Source organism: Andrographis paniculata, unplaced genomic scaffold (assembly GCF_009805555.1).
Source record: "Andrographis paniculata isolate CXL003 unplaced genomic scaffold, ASM980555v1 Contig34END, whole genome shotgun sequence".
Classification (NCBI taxonomy): Eukaryota; Viridiplantae; Streptophyta; class Magnoliopsida; order Lamiales; family Acanthaceae; genus Andrographis; species Andrographis paniculata.
Window position 1 is genome coordinate 472609 of NW_026137567.1, and position 25196 is coordinate 497804.

A 25196-nucleotide genomic window follows, 5' to 3' on the forward strand; every position below is an offset into this window, starting at 1 on the left:
GACTTGGAATGTGTATAGATATCATATATGTATGTACGCATGTATGAATGTATGTATTACATTACAAACACAACACAACCCTATGAGGCTATGAAAATACAACACAACACAAGGCAAGACAAGATATGGGGAAGGGGAAAGATGAAGGAGATGGACGGATCTAGTTAGGTGAATGAAGTAATTAATAATAATGTGATGAATGAGTGAATGATCAGCGATGGGAGGCATTAGGAGGAGGAGGAGGAGGGTGGCACTGGTAGCACTTTGCAAAGAGGCCAAATGTATCAATCTGTTTAACAAAATTGGTGATGCTGGCCCATCCTCCCAACCCGAAACCCACCACCAGTATCCACACCACTATCAACGTATTCACCACTAACATCGCTGTCCAGCTACTCCCGACCAACGCCGGTGGCTTCTCCACCGCGCCCTGCAGTTCCATTCAATTCAAATTGAATTCAATTACTACAAGGCCTACTGGCTGACTGACTGGGTGGGTATGGGGCATAATGCAGATACAGATAGAGATAGAGACCGGATCGGAGCGGAGCATATATATATATATATATATATATGAATATGTACCTGTCTGGCGGAGGCCTTTCTGTAAGTGAGCATATGGGCAAGGGCCGGGATGATGTAGACGGTGAAGCTGACCAAAAGCGCTCCCACCGCAGAATTGATAGGGCCAAAGAAGGGGAATATGATGGCCAAGAACCATATCGGTACCACTATTGGTAGCCTCGCCACCGCCCTCAAGCATATGCTTCTAGTCTCGTGCACTCCGATCACCTTCTCCCACACAAAGTACAGAGGAGTGCAAGCAAATCCGAACGTGATAAACTGCATTAATGAATTATATTCTCTTATCATATTGTATCCAAATTAACACTAGTATAATATAATAAACAAATTCAATTGAAAATAGGATCGGACCTGGTGGATGAGCATAAGTATGACCGCAGCATCCCGCCAGCCGGAGCGCGGGAGCAGGGAAAATGCGTTGGAGTGGTTGAGCAGCTGATCGCCAAAGGCCCAGTACATGGCTGTGGCCGACGGGATCGTCAACGTGAAAACATACACTGTTGCATACAAATAGATGTACTTGAACTTCTGGGGTTTCCACATCGCATGCATGATCTCACTGTCCTTAATAATTCATTCATTATTTTATCAATTAAAGGAACAATATTGAAATACTAAAATATGCATGATTGTCGGGTCCAAACTCCCTTAGGATATGGACAAAATAATAATAATAATAATGATAATAATAATTCATTAAAGTGTCAATGATATATATATATATCCATGAAGAGAGATGACACACACAGAGATACAATACATATATAAATAAAATGATTTATTCTTCTAGCTTCTCTTTATTCTTCCTCTCATTATATATATAGTTGTCAATTATAGTATTTATTAGTGTCCTTTCAGAACCAGAAATGTGGTGGTGGTGCAATTATATCATTAAGACATGAGAGGACCGGACCACCGGACTGACTGCTACTATTACTATATATAACGACTCTGACGGAGGAATAAATGAGCGCGCAAATACAGACATATATATATATATATGATTTATCGAAATTGGTTGGAGTGTGAGTTCTTCACTATGCTTGGTGTGAAGTAGTAACTTTAATTTTCCCTTAGCTTTATTGGTAAACAAACCAAACCAGAATTAAATTAATTAAGCATGGCATATATAGGTGATGGAGCCTGCCGGCAAAGGCTGCAAGTAGAATAGAAGCCTGGACTGGATCGAAACAAACAAAGTACTAAAGCGGGAGGGGGACACGAGAAGAAGATTACTAACATAGTATCGTATAGTATAGGATTAATTAGTATAGTTGTGCACACGACAGCCGTGGATAATCATAATAATAATAATAATAATAATAATACTGTGATACTAGTATATTCTAAAGTGTCCAGGAAGAAGAGATAGAAGATGATAATAGGTAATTAATAAAGAAGAAGGAAGATTGATGGAAGAATTGATAAGAAATGAATGAAAAAAGAAAGAAAACGCAAATCAAGCAGGCAGCAGGGTTAGGCTTACACAGTGACAGCATGTCCCCCGAATGTGTAGAGTATGTTAGTGGCTCCGGTGAAGTACAAGACTAGCTTTTTTGGCCCGGAGTGCTGCACACCTTCCACCTGAGAGAGGGAGAGAGAGAGAGAGAGAGAATGCATGAATTGAATTAGGTAGGTAGGTAGGTAGGTAATAGCAATAGCAATAGCAATAGCAATAGCAATAGTAGCATGCATACCTGGCCATGAAGAAGGGCTCCTATGGTCAAGTACCAGGCGGTGTAAGTAGTCATCCCGAGTCCCAGAAAGGACCATATCCGGTAATTGTGGAAGGAGGGAATGAAAACAGTGGTGGCACAGCAAGCGCCAAATATGTAAGTCCATGTCCTCTTGTCCAGGTGGTCATTTATGTAGTATATGTTGCTGATCACATCCATCCATCATTATCATACAATACAACAATAAGGGAAGGGAAGGGAAGGATGCAATTATACATACATCCTCATCCTCATCCTCATCCTGGTATTAATACATTAATTAATTAATTTACAAGAGTCATTCATTTATACGTACTGTACGTACCTTGCACAGGCTATGAGTTGGATGACGGATCCAAATAGAAGGAAGGTGCAGTTGAAGGCCAGGCCAGCGGCTTTCCAGTACGGACCCAGCAATCCATCCAGCACTTCGAACCACTGAAATGCATGCATGCACCATTATTACTATATAATATTCCATGATGATGATATATATGCATCAGTAGTTATTTAATTAGTTACTACTACTAGTGAGCTGTGAGCTGAGAGAGAGAGAGAGAGAGAGAGAGAGACTGGCCTGAATGACATGGTTCTTGAAACTAACACCTTGTTTCTCCTTTCTGGTGCGATATTCCACGTATAGAACACTGATAAGGTACGCCGTCCAGCTACCAACCAGACCATACAACACTTGGAATACTATTCCAGATACCATTCCAAGTTGAGAGAATGAGTAGGGAAGTGTCAACAGCACTTGCGCAACCTGCAGTGCAGTATATCCATATTTATATATATACACATACATACAGACACACCATAACCATATACATATCATATAGACTTACTTGATTGGAAGCGCAACTGAACCAGGCATCCCAGGCCGAGCCGCCGTGCCAGAGGATGCTTTTCATGCTGAAAATGTGTTGCTCTTCCGCATCCGCCTTGCCGCCGCGGCCATCATCATCATCTTCATTCTCATTCTCATTTTCATGGCTGGAAACAATTGCTTCCTCTGCTTGCTTCTGGCCCAACATTATACTTATTATATGGTATTGCCTTGGTTCTGCTTCGATTTTCTCATAAGGAATTTCAACAGATCTGAAAAAAGAGGACGCTTAACTTAATAAGACAAAGACCAAAAATGACCCAAGGAAGGAAAGACTCCCCCAACCTCCAAGAAAATGAAAGCCTAGAAGAAAATTTCCGAGATCCAATCGGCGAGATCAAAACTATATAAATAAAATAGGAAATCAATTCACAAGAAAAGGGCAGGGCGGAAACAAGAATATAATCCTAACTCTCACTTTCTCAACACTGAAATGAATTTCATTCATACCCTTGCTGCTGCTCTGACTCCGACGAGTCTTTTTCTTAACACAGATGCATCTCTCAGAGAAGAGAACAACAACAACAACAACTATGTGTATACGTATATGTATGTATGTATGTATGTATGTATGCAATTCTATCAGGAAAGCATTATCTCGATTGCCCCCAGTCCAGACATCCTTGCCGACCTGACCCCCTCACCTCAATTGTTCCATCCAAAATGAGAGAGAGAGAGAGAGAGAGAGAGAGAGAGAGAGAGATCAATGAAATTATTGATTGCAAAAAGCAGAGTAAGAAAGAAAGGCAGGCAGGCAGGCTTCTATATAATGATTATATATAATTACTCCACACAACACAAACACAGGTAGCGCCCAAGAGAAAGAGAAAAAAGAGGGACAGTTTTAAGAATCCTTCGCATGGCACTGGAAGACACAAGACACACACCGATATAGAGAAAGAGAGAGGGAGGACCTACAACAATTAATGGCAGGTCAGCCCCGAATTATTGGCCTGGCTGACTCAGTACGTCCACCTAGCTTCCATATCAGCGTACCGCACAGCCATCGGTATACGCATAGCCATAGAAGCAGCAGCCTCCCTCCAAACTAAATGCCAATCTTGCGGCGAGAGAGAATGACCTCAAAAGCACCGCAGCGAGAGCGAGAGAGAACCAGAGGTTGGGCTACAAACAAACACACACACACACCCCACTATATATATATATATATACATACTAATTATTACTACTGCTACAAGTAGTGAGTGTTGCCCTGCCCTGCTGGGTGGCGGTAGAAGAAAGGACAAAGGAGGAGTATAGTATGTGTGTCAATTCTATTTTGATTTGATTGCTTTTTGCTAACCCATTATATACATACATACATACATACAGTGTCTGAAATTCCAGTTCTGCTGTATGTATTCATTCTGTTAATGATTCGATTCTGCGAGTGGAAATCGACTCGATCGAGATAGATTTGGCAATGTTGGATATAATCCACGCAAGGATTTTTATATTATCGTTATTTATTTTATTTTATTTTATTTTTGATAAAGTTTATCTTGTTAAATTACATAAATATTAAGAAATTTAGTAAGATTATTCTTACGTATTAATAATATTATAATTAATCTACTCATTGCCATTTCTATACATACATGTGTTATGAGTTAAAATGACCGGGGCGGGGGTGTGTTATTCCACTGGTTTCCTCATAACTTTCTCTATTTGTTACTGTACCTTATAAATTTTTTAATCAAATGATAATAAAAAACACTTGTTTAGGAGAATTTAGATTAATAAAATGATATCTTTCTAATTTAAGTAAAATTGAAGAGTATTTGATATAGTGTATGATTATTTTTTATAAAATAGAAAAAAAATGATACTTTAAGTAATGAAGAATGTACTATTTATTTTTTAATTAAATCTAAATTTGGGAATTTAGCAAAAATATCCAAAAAGAAAAAATAATTTTGGAGTCCCGTAACGAATTTTGATATTTGTTAAAAAAAATCTAAAATATAATAATCAAGATATAATCTGATAATATATCACAAATAAGATTTTAGCTGTCTATTCGCAGCCATGATTAATTTTCCGCAATTCTCTTTTCTTGTTAGCTTGAAATTGAAATCATCAGACATTATAGTCGACTAAATTATATAAGGCTTCTCGCCATTCTTATACATGTACTGTTCCTCTGTCCATGTATACATTTTTGTATTCATCCACTATTTGACACCCATCTGTCTGTCAATCCTCCTATAGTATGCGTCGAATTTCTTCTTAAAAAATTAATTAATTTTTTATACAGGTATTATCCGTTTTCCATGTAACTTAATCTTTCCATGGTAACAACCTACTTTATCCATGTTACTTGGTTTTCTTGAAATTAATTGTTCATGAAAATAGTGTTTTTTTTTCCATGGAAATAGTTTTTCTTTTTTTTTTTTTCATACTACTTGATTTCTTGAAAATATTTTTTCATGGTAACATAGGCTCCTATTCTACCTCCTTTATTTTATTCCAAATTATTAGTTTTTTTGTTTTTAATAAATCATTCAGTCGAGTAGTCTTTAAGGAGTTGATCACCAATAAAATGCCTATACACCTCCACTACTTGATGTGTCCGGATGATTAATTTTAGGTAATAGCACTATCTATACATATATTTATATCTTGAAGGGCCTAAAACTAATATCTGATATCAAAGTCGGTGCATACCCAAATATTCTTGGTTTAACATGATGTTGATCGTTCCATGAAGGGACACTGCGGTGGGATGTCCTTTGTCTATCCACAGCAGATGATGACAAATTATAACAGTTGGCCTATCAAGGTGGAGGTCATAATGGAAGTCTATGAGTATGGAATGCTATCGAATTGATGAAAGACATCATTGTTGAGGTAAGAAAGAATAAAAGAACAAAAGCTCTTCTTCTCCGGTTGTTTCCGGAAGACCTACTATTGCAAGTCACAAAAGAAAGAATACATAGGGGTTTTGGGATTACTTCAAAACCAAATTTGTTGAAGTTGAATGTGTCAAGATGACAGGTTTGTAGACACTGAAAAGTAAATTCAATTGAATACAGATGGAGGGAAATGCTCTAAAAAGTATGTGGGGAAGATAAGTGGGATGTGCATAAAGTACTCCAGTCTAGTAGCAACATTAGACGATGCAACCATAGTAAATAAATTGTTTAATATTGTTCCTGTTGATGATGATTTCAACAATAAAAAGTAAAATTTGAAAATATATTTCAAATTTGAACAGTAGAGCTTGGAACCATAAATTCTCAAGCGATGAACAAAAAGTTGAAGAAAATGTACAATAACACTAAATAAAGATGACCCCATCTCATTAGAATTTTTTCTGATTGAAGATTCTCGCTCTTTCTGTTAGGAGCTGCTAATAGACATATCAAACTAAACCGCTCAGAACCACTTCCACGTTGGTTACTGATCTGAACCGTCCCAAAACCACTTCCATGTCGGTTACTAATCTGAACCTTCCAAAAACCGCTTTTACGTCCGTTACCTTTGTAACCGACCCCCCAAGGCCCAAGCTCAGGATGATTTTACTATCTGCAAGACCAACCATCATGTTGGTTGGGCCCCAACCATCATTGCAATCGAATGGATCTGGCCTACCATTAGACCATCACTGGACCACCATTGGCCCACCATTAGACCCATCCATTCATCATTCCTAGACTCGAACCCTAATCTTATTTTTGTACTCAACAACTTGCCTCCTTCTCCTCTGACTCTCAAACGTCACTCTTAATCGACGCAAGAAGTGACGGTTGGGGTTTGCAACAGCAACAATACAATCATTATGTTGTTTCAGTCAAATCACAATGGTTGTAAAAAACCCTTTTCCACCGCCAAAAGTTATTCTTCTTCACCCACTAAACTTTCATCATCTTTCTTTCATTCTCTTCTCAAAACTTCATTGCCATGGTGAATCAATATGTTCTTGCTTTTCCATTTGATGGTTCTGTCCTCAAAACCTCATTCGTTTCTTCTCGAGTTCTCACCTTACCATTCGTCCATACTTTACCACCACTGAGGATGCATCCTGGATGCGGAAGATTCTTGAACAAGGAACCCCCTTTCGCCATCCGAAATGCTGCTTTAATCCCAACTCGCCTTCTTGATTTAATCAAAACCCATCTTACTAACCCCAAAGAAACCTTTCGAACCTGGCATTCCATGGTATTACCCCACTTCCAGGAACAATGGAAGCGTCAAGAAATTGACAAGGCCATAATTTTCTCCACCAAGGCACTTAACCTTCGTGACAAAGTCCTGCTGGTTATGGCAGCTTTCTGAAACCAAGAAATTGGTGTTTTCCTTCTTCTTTCAGGTCCTCTGAGCCCAACGCTAATGGATGTAGCAATGATTGCTCATCTCCCAATCGTGGGTGAAGACCCGATTGTCGGCTCCCTCGACATCCAGGAGCCTGCTTCAGACCATATTGGTTGGTCATTGTCCAACTTGCAAGACAAAGGATGGACGAATTTCATAACCGACCACCAAAGAGCATACGACACCCCTGTATCCGCCCAAGAGCACACCGCTTTTATTTTATTTTGGTTGTGCAGGTACGTCATCCTGTCCTCTTCTCATTTGGACTTGGCTATCCACATCGCTTCTAGTCGGTTCTTTCACTCGGGACCCTTCTTCTTGCTAACCTTTTTGAGGGTCTGTCTCAAGTCAGTGCCTGACTTTCTGATGCCAACAAACTAGACACAGCCGCCTCGGGTTCTTTTTGGTTCCTCGAGCTTTGGCTCCGCCTATACTTTCCAACCGCCTTCTATGGCCGTCCATCCATAAACCTAGGACCCGAATGTTCGCTTGGCCTGACTCTTGCTACCATGTCCCCAAAATGACCCAACCTGAAACCTTCCGACCCAATCATCCAATAAATAATTTCTGATAGCCGAAGCAACTCCCGCTTTTATATTTATGAAAGCCTTGTACAATATGCTACCAAATGTTTTTGGCCTTATCCAACTTTCGCTTATTATGTCTCTTTCTCTCCCCTCCAAATTTTCTCAATTTGGAGGGGAAACAAAATACGTTTATTTTATTTCCCCTCTTTTCTCTTTAAGTCCCTTTAAAAAAGTTAAGCTAAACAAGATAATTTTAATTTTTGGCAAAATTGCCCATAAATTTGTTGTAGTTTCAAAACTCAACGTAAATCCCTCATTTACTTTAAAAATTGTGTGGCGCCTCCTTAGAATTTAAAAAACGTTGCATGAAACCCCATTGTGATTTCGAAACTCAGTATAAATCCCACTTTTACTTCAAAAATTGCATGGCGTCCCTTTATACTTTAAAAAATGTTGCGTGAAACCCCTCCACCATGCAAAATATATAGATATGAAATCATTTTCTCATCACACAAGTGAAGTTTCATGGCGGTGGGGTTTTATGCAATATTTTTGAATGTATAAGGGAGTGGTATGCAATTTTTAAAGTATATGAAGATTTTACGCTAAATTTTGAAATCATAGGAGTTATGAGCAATTTTACCTTAATTTTTTCCATCCCCCAGTTCCCTTCAAATCAAACAAACAATAAATAACCTAAAGCATTTATCTTTAATAAATTCATATGCGGATTAGACAAGCCTTCCTTCAATTTTACTTTGATTTCATGATAAGAGTTACTTCATTTAGTTTTAAAGAATGTCATGGGTCATCATGTAAACCAGAAGGTCGTTGAGGGCCTAATTCATTTATCATATTATAAATGAAGATATTTGGTTTGTAAGTGATGATAAGGGTAATGCAGATATTGACCATAAAAAAGTCATAAATAGATTGATAAAATACCTTCAATGTACAAAGAACTTAATGGTCATGTACAAACAAATTAGATTTATTCTTACTTGAGACTATCCCGCATGGTGTATAATTAACTAGTTTCATATAAGAATTTATAATTATTGATTTATATCTCCAAGTAAATAAATGATTAAAATTTTTTATTACGAATGCAATAGATTTGAATGGACCACCAAGTGGAAAAATGCTAGATTTATTCGGATAATTAATTTTATTTGGTTTTTATTCCAAACATAATCCCAATATTTTAAATTATAATATAGTCTATTATCCCAATAATTTTGTGGTCTATAATAAATTATAATAAATTCATTATTAAATATTAGCTCTATTTATTAGCCAAATATGTGATGAACGGATTTTTTTAATTATAAAATTATCATATTACTAGACCTACTCTATATTTAGAAAATTACACCATCAAGTTCGTAGAGCGAGATTTGAAATAGGAAGAAAAGTGCATGTCGATCTACCATCGGAAAATAACTGAAGAATTCCTTCTCCTTCACTATTTAAAAATGACAATGACCGGAGATTTGAGATCCACTTTATTTTGTTTCCACTGCTTTTATTTTTATTTTTATTTTTGGATAGTCCAACGTAGACAACTATATATATTTATTGATATGCACCCTATAAAATACAAAAATAATTTTTATCACTTAATTTCTCCTTTGATGGTTGATTAGATTTAGCTAGTCAGAAAGTCGTTGCGATGGGTTCCCCGTCTGCTCAAGAAAATATTCGGATTTAATCTTCCATCAATGATTTGGGGATGAACGAATGCAACAAAATTACAAATTAAGAATAAATCAATGTATAAATTAAAAGAAAATTACTGAATTGAAGTAAGAAAAGTGTTGAAAATTATGCAAGAATTAAAGGAATAAATATAAGGAAAGTCAAGAAATAATTAAAAAAAAATTACAGAAAAGGTTTGGTGATCAATGAGTTTCCTATTGGCTCCCCACTCTTCTTATTGTATTAAAATTATAAAGAAAATTATCATGTCCAACTAAAAAAATTGTGTAGTAAATTATGATGCCTTAAATTATGGAGAAACAATCCCATAATTTTAGCCAATAAACTCACTCTCCTTTGACCTAGATCTTTGGATCTTAATTTTTTCGGGTTTGATAGATATTATTTTTTGCTCGCTTTTGAGACCCCAATCCTTAGTTGGTGGGATACGATGTGTTGGACCTTCATTTGACATATTGGGTTTTCGTCGATGTCCCTGAATATTTTCTAAACGCGAATGGATTTGTTCGATGCATCCTAACCTCGTTTGACGCTGTTGGACCTTATTCAATATAGCTGGACCTTGATCGATGCGGCTTGACATCGCTTGATGCTCACGGACCTTGCTTGATGCCGCCACCCGCCACACCTTGCCCGGTGTTGTTGTGCTTCCCTCAGCATTGGTCGACGTTTCTAGGCTTGCTCAATGTGATAGACATTTGCTTTTGGGTCAAATATCGGTCCTTGGAACTTTACTATCGAACCAAGCCTCGATTCTCCTTTATAACCTTGGGTTTTGTCATGTAAGGCTTTATTGATTCGAGGTGTTTCGCGACAAGAATAAAAAACGCCTCCCTAAAAAAGGTTGGGTGGACTTTATCTCTCTAGAATATCCAATATTTTTTTGGATCTGGTCTTAACTTCTCATAGCATCATTGATGATTGAAAAAATTCGGAGAGGCCATGTCGTATTGTCCTTATTGTCGGTGAACATCGCAAGGTTGGCCTCTTTCACCGCAATATTTACTTACAGAAGTTGCGATTGGTCATGATAGGCTTTGGATTCCTTCGACTATAACCCAATTATATGGACTATAGAATTGCCTAAATATTGCAAGGCCAGCACCAAATCTTGATTGGACATAACCATATTGAGACTAACTTTAGAAAGCTCGTCATCCTCGAGGACTATGAACCTAGGCTTATTGTTTGACACCTCGAAAACATAAGCATTTGTGTGCATATCTCCATTGTGTTTCTCATTTCCTATGCCCGACCTGCCCCCGTGTAGTGAACTGTTCCTTGTGCGCTAGTTGCTTCATATGGGAGAGCTGATCACTACATGGGAACTACTCCTTGTATGCAAAGTGCTCACTTACAATCATTGCTTTGATTGCCATTCTCTTTGACTGTTATGAGAAAAAGAGAAAGAAAGCAAATAAAGACACAGAGGTTTTACGTGGTTCGGTGACGGTGTGTCAACCTACGTCCACGGGCAGGAACCGGAGAGATTTTATTATACTGATTCAGAGATTTACAATTATGTCATCTAACTAAGAACCATAGCTGTCTATTTATAAGCACCCCAAAACACCCTAAACCCTACGCCTATTTGTTATTAATTAAAATAAGCCCAAAAGGAACTCTGCCAATTGAAACAGTCATTTCGCTTTGGTTTTCAGGTCAGGTAGACCGCTAAATCCAAGTCACGTTTCAATTATCTCCACCTTGACTTGGAGTTTCTCCAACCGCCAAAGGGACGTCAGTATCTCTCAGTCGTCTCCTTCCTGCTAGATGCCCCGAGAGGGCTTTACCTCATGCGGATATTCACCAAGTTCAAGCAGTGCTCAAACTTCTCCGTCGGTAGTGCCTTTGTCAACATATCAGCTGGATTGTGTTCTGTAGCTATTTTGTGAATAGAAAACCTGTCTTTCTCCAGAACATTACGAATAAAATTCAACCTTACATCAATATGTTTGGTTCTCTCATAATACACTGGATTTTTAGTCAAACTCAAAGTACTTTGACTATCACAGAATAACACCGGTTTCTCCACCTTCAGACCCAAACTCTGCACCAGACCATGTAACCAAATACCCTCCTGAATACCTTCAGACATTGACATGTATTTCGCCTCAGTCGTCAACAGTGCAACCGTAGGTTGTAAAGTAGACTTCCAACTAACTGCACATCCAAACATAGTGAAGATAAAACAAGTCAGTGATCTTCGTTTCACCAAGTCACCCCCGTAATCAGAGTCTGCATAGCCAACAACACCATCACCATGGCCTTTATCATCATATACCAGACAAATATCAGACGCTCATTTCAAATATCGCAATATCCACTTTACAGCTCCCCAGTGAGTTTTACCCGGATTAGCCATAAACCTGCTCACCACACTAACTGCATAAGTGAGATCCGGTCTCGTACATACCATCGCACACATAAGACTTCCAACTGCACTTGAATATGGAACCGTCTTCATGTAACTAACCTCTTTATCTGTAGCCGGTATAGTGTTTCGATCAAGTTTGAAGTGTGCCGCCGAAGGGGTACTTACCGGTTTGGACTGATCAACAGAGAATGCCTGCAAAACTTTCTCAATATTCTTTTCTTGAGAAACCCATAGCCGTTTTGCTTCTCTATCACGCCAGATCTCCATACCAAGTATTTTCTTTGCTGCACCCAAATCCTTCATCTCAAACTCACCCTTTAGTAGAGCCTTCAAGTCATTAAATACAACCATATTTTTAGCTGCAATTAACATATCATCCACATACAACAACAGATACACAAAGGAATCAGTAGAAACTTTCTTCGAGTAAACACAATTATCAAACTGATTACGAGTATAACCATTAGACACCATGAAAGAGTCAAATCTCTTGTACCATTGCCTCGGAGACTGCTTCAAGCCATACAGAGATTTCTTTAACAAGCATACCTGGTCCCCTTTAGAACTGTAGAACCCCTCCGGTTGAGACATGTAAATCTGTTCTTCTAGATTTCCATGGAGGAATGCTATTTTTACATCAAGCTGCTTCAGCTCCAGATCATCATTGCCAAAAGAACCTGAATGGTTTTGTGTTTCACCACAGGAGAAAAGAGTTCATGGTAATCGATTCATTCATTCTGTAAGAACCCTTTTGCCACCAGTCTCGCCTTGAACCTAGCAGGTTCAAACCAGGAATTCCCTAATTTCTTTTAAAGACCCACTTGTATCCCACTGGCTTCACCCCTTTTGGTAGTGCAACAAGATCCCAAGTCTTGTTCTTTTCAAGAGACTGCATCTCTTCATTCATTGCCATAATCCAAGTTTCGGCATCTTTACTCGCCACAGCTTCTTTATATGTCTTTGGCTCATCAGAGCCAAAATCATCACCAACCACTAGTGCATAAGCCACAAAATTCATGTCACATGTATTGACACATCCTGCAAACCTAGCTGGTTTCTGAATATTTCTCTTTCCTTTTTTTGCTGCTATGGAATCTTCAACTCCAATACCAGCGTCATCAGCTTCCCCCTCAACCGGTTTCCCTTGAGGTTTTAACTGATCTGGTTGATCGGATTGATCAATAGTATTATCCTATTGATCTTCCTATAACACAACTCTGTCAGGAGTCTCAAACTCCACAATCTGGTTAGCACCACAATCTTTTGTACCTGCAATACTTTCACAACCTCTACTCTGATCAAGCATAGCAGATTTATCAAAGGTACATCTCTGCTAATAAGAAATTTACCAGGATTTTTACCTTATGTACACCACAGTCGATATCCTTTTACTCCTGTTGCATATCCTAGAAATATGCATTTTACCTCCCTCGGCTCCAGCTTACCATCATCATTCACATGAGCGTATGCAGGGCATCCAAATATTCTTAGATTAGAGTAATCAGATGGTTTACCGGACCATAGCTCTTGAGGAGTCTTTAAGTCAATTTCAGTTAATGGAGATCTATTAATCAGATAGCTAGAAGTGTTAACTGCTTCAGCCCAAAATTGCTTAGATAAGCCAGCAAATATGCGCATACACGTAGCACGCGCCATGAGGGTTTGGTTCATTCGCTCTGCAACTCTATTTTGCTGTGGTATGTGTCGTACAGTGCGGTGCCTCACTATACCTTCTTTCTTGCAGAAATCATCAAATGGAGCGTTGCAGAACTCCATGAAAGTGACAAAGTAAGAACACCTTGTTTACCCGTCTGTTTTTCAACCATGGTCTTCCATTCCTTGAACTTCCCAAACACCTCATCTTTAGTCTTCAGAAAGTACAACCAGACTTTTCTCGAATAATCATCTATGAAAGTGACAAAGTAAGAACACCCGCCCTGCGATTTCACCGGAGAGGGACCCCATAGATCTGAATGAACATACTCTAGAATTTTTTTTGAAGTGTGATGACCGGTACTAAACCTCACCCTGCGTTGCTTCCCTTTTACACAACCCTCACATAATTGAATTTTACCTATCACATCCCCACCAAATAAACCCTGCTTGCTCAACACAGACAACCCTAGCTCACTCATGTGACCTAATCAACGGTGCCACAAATTTGTCCTGTCATCATGTTTATCCAAGGACTGGGATACCGCCGCCGTTCCCATCACTGAACTGCCCTGTAGAAAATAAATTCCATGCTGCAGTTTTCCCTTCATCATTACCAGAGCACCTTTCAGGTCTTTCACCCACTCATCTTCACCATGATATTTTAAACCATTCTTGGTTAAGGTGCCAAAAGAAATCAAATTCTTTCTGAGTTCAAGAACATACCAACAGTCAAATTTCCTGACAGTACCGTCATGCAATTTTATCTGCACTATCCCGCTCCCCTTTATGGCTAGAACCTCATCATCACCTAACTTCACCGTTCCATTCCACTCCTTAAAAGAAGTGAGTAGATCATGAGAGAACGTCATATGGTAAGAAGCACCGGTATCCATAATTCAGGAATCAGCAGTACTAGCACTACACACTGTCAAAACTTCACCAAAGTCCCCATAATCAGAACTGTCTTGTACCACAGCAGCGCTGCTGCCATTGTTACTAGAATCAACTTTTGTATTTTCCCTCTTTTGTGGACAATCCCTTTTAACGTGCCCCTTCTCCTTGCAAAGATAACACTTAACTTTGCTAGAGGATTTTGATTTTGAACGCGACCTCCCATTCCCGTTACCCCTTTCCTGTGGTCTTCCCCTACTTGCAAACAGACCTGAACTAGAACACTCTTCCAGAGAAACCTTTCTTTTCAATTATTTGGACATAAGGGCATCTTTCACATCATTAACAGAAATTGTAGTTCTACCATATAGCATAGTATCTACAAAATTCTCATATGAACCAGGTAGTGAACACAGTAAAATTAGAGCTTGATCTTCATCATCTACTTTAACCTCAACCCCTTGAAGATCAAGAATGATACGGTTAAAGGTATCAAGATGATCCTTTACCTGAGTACTTTTGGACATCTGGAGGGTGTAAAGACATTGCTTCTGATATAGTCTGTTCGTGAGAGAGTTTCTTTGGTACTTCTCACACAGTTTATTCTATAACCCAAAAGCCGTTGTCTGATCTACAACCTCCCATAACACCTCATCAGTAACTGACAGCAAGATCGCGGAATGAGCTCTTGCCAAAATCTCCTTATTTACCTCATCCTTTGTGTCTTTAGAAAACTTTCCTTCTCCCTCCAACGCAGCCGCACATCCTTGGTGAACCAAAAGTGCCCTCATCTTGACCTTCCAGAGCGTGAAGTCATTCAACCAATTAAACTTCTCCAGATCAAACTTATACGAGAACATCTTCAATCAATAAGATATGGCTCTGATACCACTTGTTATGAGAAAACAAGAAGGAAAGCAAATAAAGAACACAGAGATTTTACGTGGTTCGGTGACGGTGTGTCAACCTACGTCCACGGGCAGGAACCGGAGGGATTTTATTATACTGATTCAGAGATTTACAATTATGTCATCTGACTATGAACCATAGCTGTCTATTTATAAGCACCCAAAAACACCCTAAACCCTAAGCCTATTTGTTATTAATTAAGATAAGCCCAAAAGGAACCCTGCCAATTGAAACAACCATTTCGCTTTGGTTTCGGGTCCGGTAGACCGCCAAATCCAAGTCACGTTTCAACATTGACTATTCAATAGGTGCCAAAACTTATTTGGATATTCTTTCTTTTTCGAGATTGTGCGCCTCTTGCCCTCGCCTTTGAACTTATCAGAAAAACTACCGATATCTCTTCCGTGATTGAGATAACAATATCAACTTCTTGAGAGCTCGATTGACTGCCTAGTTGCTGTCTTTTGGCACAGTCCGAGGTTGGTGAGTCAAATGAGGTCTGAGAACAACCTGACCAATGTATGCGATCCTCCACACCTTGTTGCTCTTTTTGAATCTGACATTGACGGTGGTAATAAAGGGCGCGAGTCTATCCTGAACTGAAAGGTGTCTTGAGGCCAATATGCTTTTCCAAGTTCTTCAAATACAAGCCTTGGAGGCATAGACTTCTGAAATTTCCTTTTGGGTGAAGGATAGGGTGGAGGCAGCAAATTGGAATGGGTGGAGGTTTGTTGTGGGTGATGTCCGTGAAGTGTTATTGTGCGTCTCCTCTAAAAAATTTTTGAGAGCGACCTCCCTTAGGATATTCTTCCATTGAAGGAGACGGAAACATTGTCCCTAGTTCTATTAAGAGAGGTGTTATGGGATGTCTCTACATAATCCCTTCAAAGTGTCTAGTATGGCTTGCAAAACTTGGTAACATAAGCGTTGTTACAGTTTCGAGGTCATAAACATGCCCCCCATCTATGAAACCAAAGAGTAGTGTTGATGTTAGCCATGAAACACTAGCATTATTAAAAAAAAATGCAACAGTGTAGGATGGTGGCGTACATGTCTTCAAAATTGCAGTTGAATCTTGATCCAAAATTATTTCTAGTCGAGAAAAATCCTCACTAGTGGCCACGGTGGGCCATAATGCCACCGGTGCCAAACCAATAGTATAATTGTGAATTGTTGCTTGTTTTTTCGTACATTCCTTGAAGGATGCTTCCTAATAAATTTCTTAAATCGAAAGAGGTGATGACACTGTGCCGAGCCCAATTGTAAGATAAATTTAAAGGCTGCAACGAGCTCAAGCCTACTTCATGACTAAAAAATTCCAAAAAACATATGATCCTTATGGAATTACACTCGTAGAACTGTACATCTACACTCTGCCAGGTAACAAGATTGTGTTATTATTGTACACCACCTGACATGATGATTTTCTAATGAAAGAGTGGTGTAGGTCGGTGATGCACATGAACCTCTAATTGCAGCCAAATTGTGATCCACGGTGAGCTGTGATTGCAAAAATATTGAAAAAACAATCGCGATGGGTTGCAGAGTTTCTGAAATATGGAAGAGGGTTTTCTTCGATGATAATAGTCAGGGAAGGACTGTTGATAGTGTGAGGTCATACGGATAAGCAAAGTGAATCCCTCTAAATTTAACGTATGACTCCCACAATCGCCTTATGGTTGATTTTGGGAGACTTGGTGGGAGGATTCTCCGGCTGCCCTGCTAATCATGGTGATGACTAGCCCCCGAAGAGCGTAATCTGGGGCCACCATTTGGCGGTTGTGCAATTGGAAGAGTAGGTGCTTACACCGATTATAGAGATACCAGCTACTAGGCAGCCTTTCGGTGCGTGTTGTAAGGATAGCTTTTCTCAAGAACATTTCTTGCTGACGGGGTTGGCGATAGAGCACCGAATCCCGTTACAACAACACAACTTGTTGTACTGAAGCTGGACCCATCATCATAGTTGCGAAGCCCACAAAACTATACGCCCTTTGCAAAAACACATTTGTCGCGCTGTAAACTTGCCCTCCAGCCCTATATTTGGCCATGGGGACAATAATGACCCATGTAGGCATTGTTGTGGATGTTAGAAGTGCAACCAGATGAGCCAACAACGGCTAGGTACTCAACATGGAAGCCAAACCCTACCTCAGGAAAAAACTGTGGTTGTGGGGCTTCCTAAACAGCTACTACCATTGGCTACGACATGGCTGGATTAATGTTGCATGATGTCTCCGCTGCGGGGGCTCCTCACTACCCACTGGCATCCTCGATGCCCTCCGAACCAAATGGTTCGCACCTTTAAGCGGTATCGGCGTGATGTTTGAATCGCTGATGTTCTACCTCCTCTCGAAGATCGCGACATGACCGTATTGCAATGAAAATAATGTTGGATAGTTAAGTTTGAAGAATAATGCGGATGAATATTTGGGGCCACTACGATCATATATGAATCCATTGCAAAAGTCTTCTCTTTCATGGTCTTCTCTTCCCAGGACTATATTATTTTGTCATCAAATGTTATCCATATGATATTGGCCATGGGTTGGGGACCATTAACCGTGAAATCTCGAAAAGAGGCTTGGATTACTGCACAAATTTGATCCTAAAGATATTTGAAGGTTCACCATCTATTCTTTCTTTGTTGGATCTTATGTAAATGTAATATAGCGAGAATCTTTGGTGTCCCAACAGGTGTGTCGTTATTATTGCTCAAAATTTTGCCTTCGATAGCTGATTGGATTTAGTCGGTTGGATGGTCTTCGTGATGAGTTCCCAACCTACTCAAGAAAAAATCCATACTTGGTCTTGCATCGCTAATTTAGAGATGAACAAACGGAATAAAATTACAAGAATCACAAAATCAATACATAAATTGAAAAGAATTTATTGGAATGGACTAAGAGAAATGTTGAGAATTATGCAAAAATTAAAGAAAACAAAAGAGAGCAAGAATCAAGAAAAGAAAATTAAAATAAAAATTGAAGAGTTTTGGTGATCAATGGCCATCCTTTTTATCTTGGTTCCCCACTCTTTTTATTGTGCTAAAATTATAGGGTAAATTATGATGCCTAACTAAAATTGTGAAGTAAGTTATCGTGCCTAAAATTAAGGAGAAGCAATCTCACATTTTTAGACAAGAAACTCACTCTCCTCTAACCTAGCTCATTGCACCTCAATTCCATTGGACTTGCTAGATATTATATTTTGACTCACATTTGAGGCCACAATCCCTAACTTGCGGCCTTTATTCTACATCTTGGGTTTTCGTTGAGATCGCTGAAGTTCCACTTAATGCATATAGGCTTCGTTCGATGCAGTCGGACCTCGTTCGATATTGCTGGATCTTGCTTGATGATGTTAAACCTCTCTTGATGCGGCTAGAAACATCCGACGCTCACGGACCTCACTCGATGTTGCCACACCTCGCCCGGTGCTGCTGGCTTCGCTCAACATTGGCTCGATACTGCTAGGCTCGCTTGACGTGTTAGACCTTCGCTTTTGGTCAACTATTGATCTAACTTGGAACTTCAATATCAAGTAGATCTTTGATTCTTCTTCCTCATGTCTAGTTTTGTCATGTAACACCTCATCAATTCAAAATTTTTGGGATGAGGAAAAAAAAATATTAATATCCATGTATAATATGGGATCGTGACTAGTATAGATAACAATACTCCTTTATCCTAATCTACTTACCTGTCCTTGCCAAAAAAAAAAAGAAAATTCTTCTGCTAGTGCGAGTTCTAGAGATTAATCAAATTCAATTCAATTTACTATTAATTAATTAATTGATCATTTTTATCATGAGTAAAAGGCAATAGGAATAAATGAGAAGACGTGAAACAATGTAATAATCGCGCGCGTGTGACTGTAAGAAAGATAGATAAGACGCACAGCATATTTATATTATGTATATATATATTTTTCATATTAGGCAGACTAATAATCAAGGCCAGTCTGAGGCAGGCCCCAGTTTCCACTCTTCTTATATTACATACAAAGATTCTTGGTATACAAATGATAATTAATTTCTATAATGTGTTCTGTCATAATTTTATTGGTATTATTACTATTTGCTTAGATTCTTGGTATACGAATGATAATTAATTTCTATACTATGTTCTGTCATAATTTTATTGGTATTATTACTATTTGCTTTAATTGAAATTATAATATTTTATTTTGATTGTTAAAGAAGATATTCAATTTTCAATCTAAAATCTGATAGGTAGAGTGGTTTTTCAAAATTCATATAGGATTCGATTTCAGTACGTACATTGTGACTCTAATATCATACTAAGAAAAGATTCGGACTTTCAATCTAAAGCTAATTAATGATAAATGGAGTAGCATTTCACCCATACATAACAGCATAATTCCAAGGTATTAACCAACTTGGGACAATATCCAAAATTGGTAATAGGCATGCATATATTATTCTAATCTAACGTACATCAAAAAACTAATATGTGCTGAAATCTGAATAAACACCAATGTGCAAAGCCGTTCAAAGTATATATAAACAAACGGCTCCGTTATCGGCCGGCGTCAGGTCCGACCAAGGCTTTCAAGTTTTGAACGACCACCGCCACCACTGCCTTTTCATATGTGTATATATATTAATTAATTACATATAGTTGCACAAGGTAACTATTTAATTATTATTATTATTATGAAATTTAGGAGCATCCGTCCGGGGCATTGAAAAGAAAGAAATTGGCAAGACCCGATAATGCGAATGGAAGGACGACACGACAGCAGTTTACCTAGTACTCCAGACTAGGTAAATTCAGTCCTAAGATAAATATATATTTTTTTGTGGTATATATATATAATCGGACTCGAGTCGAATTAATATTTAATTAATCAAAAGCGAGGCAACCCTGATTCAGGAAAGCATCAAAGCTAAGCTAAGCTGCACGTGTACTTTTGAACGTCATTGTTTTCTAGTTAAGTAGCGATGCAATCAATAAATTAATCAAGTGAGAGTGAGCAAGTGTTAAGCCCCTGAAATTAATAAATTCAAATTTTAAGGAAAGGTGTTGTGTATATCGGGACATTAAATTAAATAAAATCAAACACGATGGATGGATGGATGGAAGATACAAGAAGTTGTTAAAGTGTGTTTGAATATTAGTGTAATAGTAATAATAATAGTATTGATTAGGGGGGGATGGAATGATTAAGGAAATGAAGGGAAGTGTGGTGTGGTGAATAAGGCTTGGCAAATGGGTTTGGCATTGGCAAACAATGGGAGGATCAATTAATGAAATGGAGGGATTGTGTTTCCCCAGTGGGAGTGGGAGGGGCAGAATTCGAGCGGGCCCTATTAATTATTCCCACCATTGATAAACAACAGCCCCGTTAATGTTATCTTATCAATTTTAACTTAATAATTAATTACGTGATTAAACTCACTCCCACTCCCACTCCCACTCTCACTTTATTTATAAATTATATATCATCACCAACAACACCAACATATATATATATATATATATTGTGACGTCCATCTGATGAGATCCATCCATTTTGGCGTTTCAATCGCCAATGCATATATAACATTCTTACTTCATTAATTATCATTATTCTTATTTTTATTTCTTTCGTGCTAAAAAAAAAAAAAAAAAAAAGATTGAAAGTTTGTTAAAAAAAAATTCGTAGCAAAAATTAATAAATTTATAGTAAAAGGTTTTCGCAACAAAACTCATTAAAGTCTTTGACAATAAAATATGACTTTTGTATCAAAATATATGTTTTTTTTTGCAATAAAAATTTTAAAAAAAACTACAAAAATATAATTTCATAGCAACAACACTTTTGCTGTAAAAATAAAGTTCATAAACCAAAAAGTTTTAGCAACAAAATATGTATGAATTTTTTTGGTAAAATGGTTTTAGCTATGAAAAATAATTTTGTAACTAAATCATTTCGCAATGAAAATAGAATTTTCTAGCCAAAATAATTTAGCAATGAAATTAATTTTATAATACATAATTTATTTTTACCGATGAAATTAATTTCTTTTGCTAAATGACACGTTTTAACTACAAAAATATTTCGTAGTTAAAAACATTGTAGTTAATTAGATACTCTTTTGTATTGAGTACCGTAGACACTAAAAAAACATATGTCTAAAATTAATTAAATATCATGTATTTTGGAAGAAAATAAAATTCTAATAAAATAAATATATGATATTTAATTATACACATATGTTAATTTTTGTACAATAAATATCAACCATTAATGCAAAAATCGGCTTAAAATGGAAGATATCTTACAAATATTACGTGCATAAATAGAGTCATAATAAATTTGGTAGCAAAATAAATTAATCTTATCAATAAAGGAAGTATATAAATTAATATATTCCGAAAAAAGACAATGATATAAAGATCTTGGCGAGAAATGAAGGTGCACAATCAAATCCGTTAAGAATGGAAAAGAGCATCCGATGGAAAATGAAAGATTATAAAATCTTCCTATTGGCCAATCAAAACGCGTCATGTGGCATCATTAAAAAAGGAAGCCGAAGCCATTCATCCCCTATAAATAGGAGTCATGGCCAGTTCATTTGAGACACCGAAGTTACATCGAGAATTCAAGCAAATGGGTAAGTCCCTAGACTTTCTCTGTATTGTTCTTCATGTTGTTCGTGTCCTTCGAAGCGTTCTTCGTCGAAAGTCACTATTTTGGACAAATGATCCAATATTGGTTGACGAATCGATGAAGTTAACGCTCTTCGTCGTATGTCCAAGCCGGAGGAAGGATCAAAGCTCCCAAAGCCGTTGAGGAATTCGTCAAGCCAAGGGAAGGTCTCCAAAGTTCCTCTCAAAACTTCGAGATGTTCATCGCGTTCTTCAACAAAGCATCAACCAGGCCCTCTTCGATCCAAAAGTCAAAGGGACACGCCGCCAAAAGTGTTATGGAGCACCAAATCCACCTCTTCAAGGATCAAACCTCCAAAAGTCGTTGAAGAATCCATCAAAGCCAAGGAAGAGCATCCAAAGTTCATCTCAAAGCTTCGAGGTGTTCATCGCGTTCTTCACTAAAGCAACAACTCGGCCCTTTTCGATCCAAACGTCAAAGGGACACGCCGCCAAAAGCGTTATGGAACACCAAATCCACCTTCTCAAAGATCAAAGTCGCGGATCGTCCAAAAAAGACATCAAATCCAAAGCCAATTATCAAACCGCCCACACGGAGACCAAAGCTCTCCAAAAGGCGGCAAAGCCAAACCAAAGATCAAAGCTGCAGATCATCCAAAGAAGACATCAAATCCAAAGCCGATGATCAAATCACCCACACGGAGACCGAAGCTCCCAAAAGGCGGAAAAGGCAAACTAAAAATCAAAGTTGCGGATCGTCCAAAGATGATATCAAATCCAAAGCTGATGGTCAAATTGCCAACACGGAGACCAAAGCCCTCCAAAAGGCGGCAAAGCCAAATCAAAGATTAAAGCCTCTGATCGTCCAAAAAAGACAATAAATCCAAAGCTGACGAGCAAATTGTCAACACGGAGACCAAAGCTCTCCAAAAGGCGGCAAAGCCAAATCAAAGATCAAAGCCTCGAATCGTCCAAAAAAGACATCAAATCCAAAGCTGACGATCAAATTGTCTGCACGGAGACCAAAGCCCTCTACAGTCCGGCAGAATCAAACCGAAGATCAAATCTCTTCGGATCAAAGAAGCCATAGAAAACCAAGTTGGAAAATAAATCGACCCGGAAGGAGAATCAAAGGACCCATTTAGAGAATATGACCCACTTTAAATTCAAATCAAATAAAATTTGTACAAATTTTATGTTTATTAAAAATAGCACAATTTTTTGTCCACAAGTACCATATTCAAACTCTACTTATGCATGGACTTATTAGTGTTAGGGAAAAAATCAAGATTGCTCGTTGAAATAAAAAATAATAATAATCATTTTGATACTAATATAAAAAAATTCATCAAGTTTGATTTCATTATAACTATTTTTAATTATTTTTTATTCCACAGTTAAAAGTTTAACAAAAAATGCTTATATGGATATACCGGTCTGAGTGGATCTATCGAGTAGCACAGTTAAAAGTTTTTACACGGCCATATTTTGCTAAACATGGTTGTGTTCACTCTAGATCAGCAATTGAATGTTGGCCCAACTCTGACCCGATATTAGTATCCAACCTGCAACCCAAATTCAACCCAAAATCTTTCTATCTAGATCTGCACCATATAAATTCCTTTTCTTCTTTTCTCGATAGATTAAAGAATTCAGTCTGTGCGATTCTTCACTTCTGGGTAGTATGTGATTTCTCTCTTCTCCTTCTTTGCATTCAATTCTTTGTGGATTTTGGGGGTTTATTTTTGGTGTTAATTACAACCGCTACTCTCATCAATTTCTCAAGTAAATCTTCTTTTTAGTGAATTTTGAATGTTTCGGTGTTTTATTGGTGTGTCGATTAGGTGTATGATTTTTGGTCGTTGGATTCGTCGGTTTTGGATTTATTTGAATTCGGTTGGGTAGTCGCTATATCTTGTCATTCACCGCCAAGAGAAGTTGTAGACTAAGCCGAAAAAAGAGTTTCCCCAATCGTTTTGTCGAATCGCTTGAGAGTCGCGCTGGAGTTGCCATTGACGTAGAGCTATTGTCGTCGCTGGAGGAAGATCGTCGTGGTTGCTGTTATCCATTGATTATTTGTTTCCGGAGAAAGGACATCGCTGCCGCTGCTTGAATTTGGAGTGATGAACAAAGAGTCTTATTTCATTTTCATTCAATTGGATTTTGTTTGTTTAGTTAGTTATGTTTTTTATTTCCAATTTATAATTCATACGTTGATATTATATTCTTGGAACACATCCTTGTTGAGTATTGTTGTTTGAAAAATTATATAAAACATAACAGTGGTATCATAGCCAATCAGCCAAAGCAACGAGAGCTCAAGTTCCTGGCAGAATCTCTGTTGAAATTGATCGATAGTAATAGATCAATTTTGGCAAAAAGGCTAATCCCTCATATTATATTTCCAGTAAATCTTCTTTGTATTACTTGGTCTGTTGATTGCATATTTAGGTTAGTTTGGTTGTTTGTTTCTTGGATATGTTTAAGTGAACTTGTGATTCTTGAAATAATATTTGTATTTTGTTTTGATGTTTAGTTCCTAGTTCACTTAAATCGTTGTTGAAGCTGATGTTATGTGTTTTCAGAAAATAAATATCACTTAGCGAATATCATAACTACTGATTATAGTTCTTTGTCCTTAATATATTTCTTATGATTGAGTGATTTGTAAATAAATATTTGTGTTCGTTTAGTAGATAAGTGTTTATTGTGCTTTAGGAAGTTGTTTCTATGTGAATATAGAGGCAACAACACCTGCATAATAGTGATGGGGATACGAGACTACCGCTGGAAGGAGTGGATTTTCACGGTGGTTGTCGTCGGCTTGGGTTGAATGGGAATTACTTTGTGTTGGGGTGATTTAGGGTTCATAGGGGTGTTTATTCGATCAATTGCAATTATTATATTTGCAATTTGGTTCAATCAGGCCAAATTGCAAATCAAAAGATTTTCTTTTGTTTCTTGTTTTTTTAACATAAATCCATGTCATTGTTAGGAATA

At 37.9% G+C, this 25196-nt stretch overlaps 1 protein-coding gene and 1 long non-coding RNA gene across 4 annotated transcripts; one reads left to right on the forward strand and one right to left on the reverse strand.

Moving 5' to 3' along the window:
- On the reverse strand, positions 1–4290 carry LOC127248953 (auxin transporter-like protein 2). 3 transcript variants are annotated; one of them, XM_051271555.1, is made up of 9 exons: positions 4105–4290; positions 3146–3398; positions 2878–3063; positions 2626–2738; positions 2283–2466; positions 2072–2169; positions 937–1144; positions 586–843; positions 1–430 (listed from the first exon to the last, which is right to left on the reverse strand). In XM_051271555.1, exons 2-9 carry the CDS (start codon positions 3332–3334, stop codon positions 212–214), a joined length of 1455 nt encoding a protein of 484 aa, XP_051127512.1. In that variant the 5' UTR covers positions 3335–3398; positions 4105–4290; the 3' UTR covers positions 1–211. The 3 variants fall into 3 exon arrangements, with proteins under 3 accessions (XP_051127512.1, XP_051127510.1, XP_051127511.1); XM_051271553.1 differs by lacking the exon at positions 4105–4290 and adding an exon at positions 3605–4041; XM_051271554.1 differs by lacking the exon at positions 4105–4290 and adding an exon at positions 3637–4040.
- A 19426-nt stretch (positions 4291–23716) lies between these two features.
- Positions 23717–24722, forward strand: LOC127248708 (uncharacterized). The gene is made up of 2 exons (XR_007838133.1): positions 23717–23878; positions 24041–24722. It is a non-coding gene; the product is annotated as an uncharacterized LOC127248708 (long non-coding RNA).
- Positions 24723–25196: the final 474 nt, after the last annotated feature.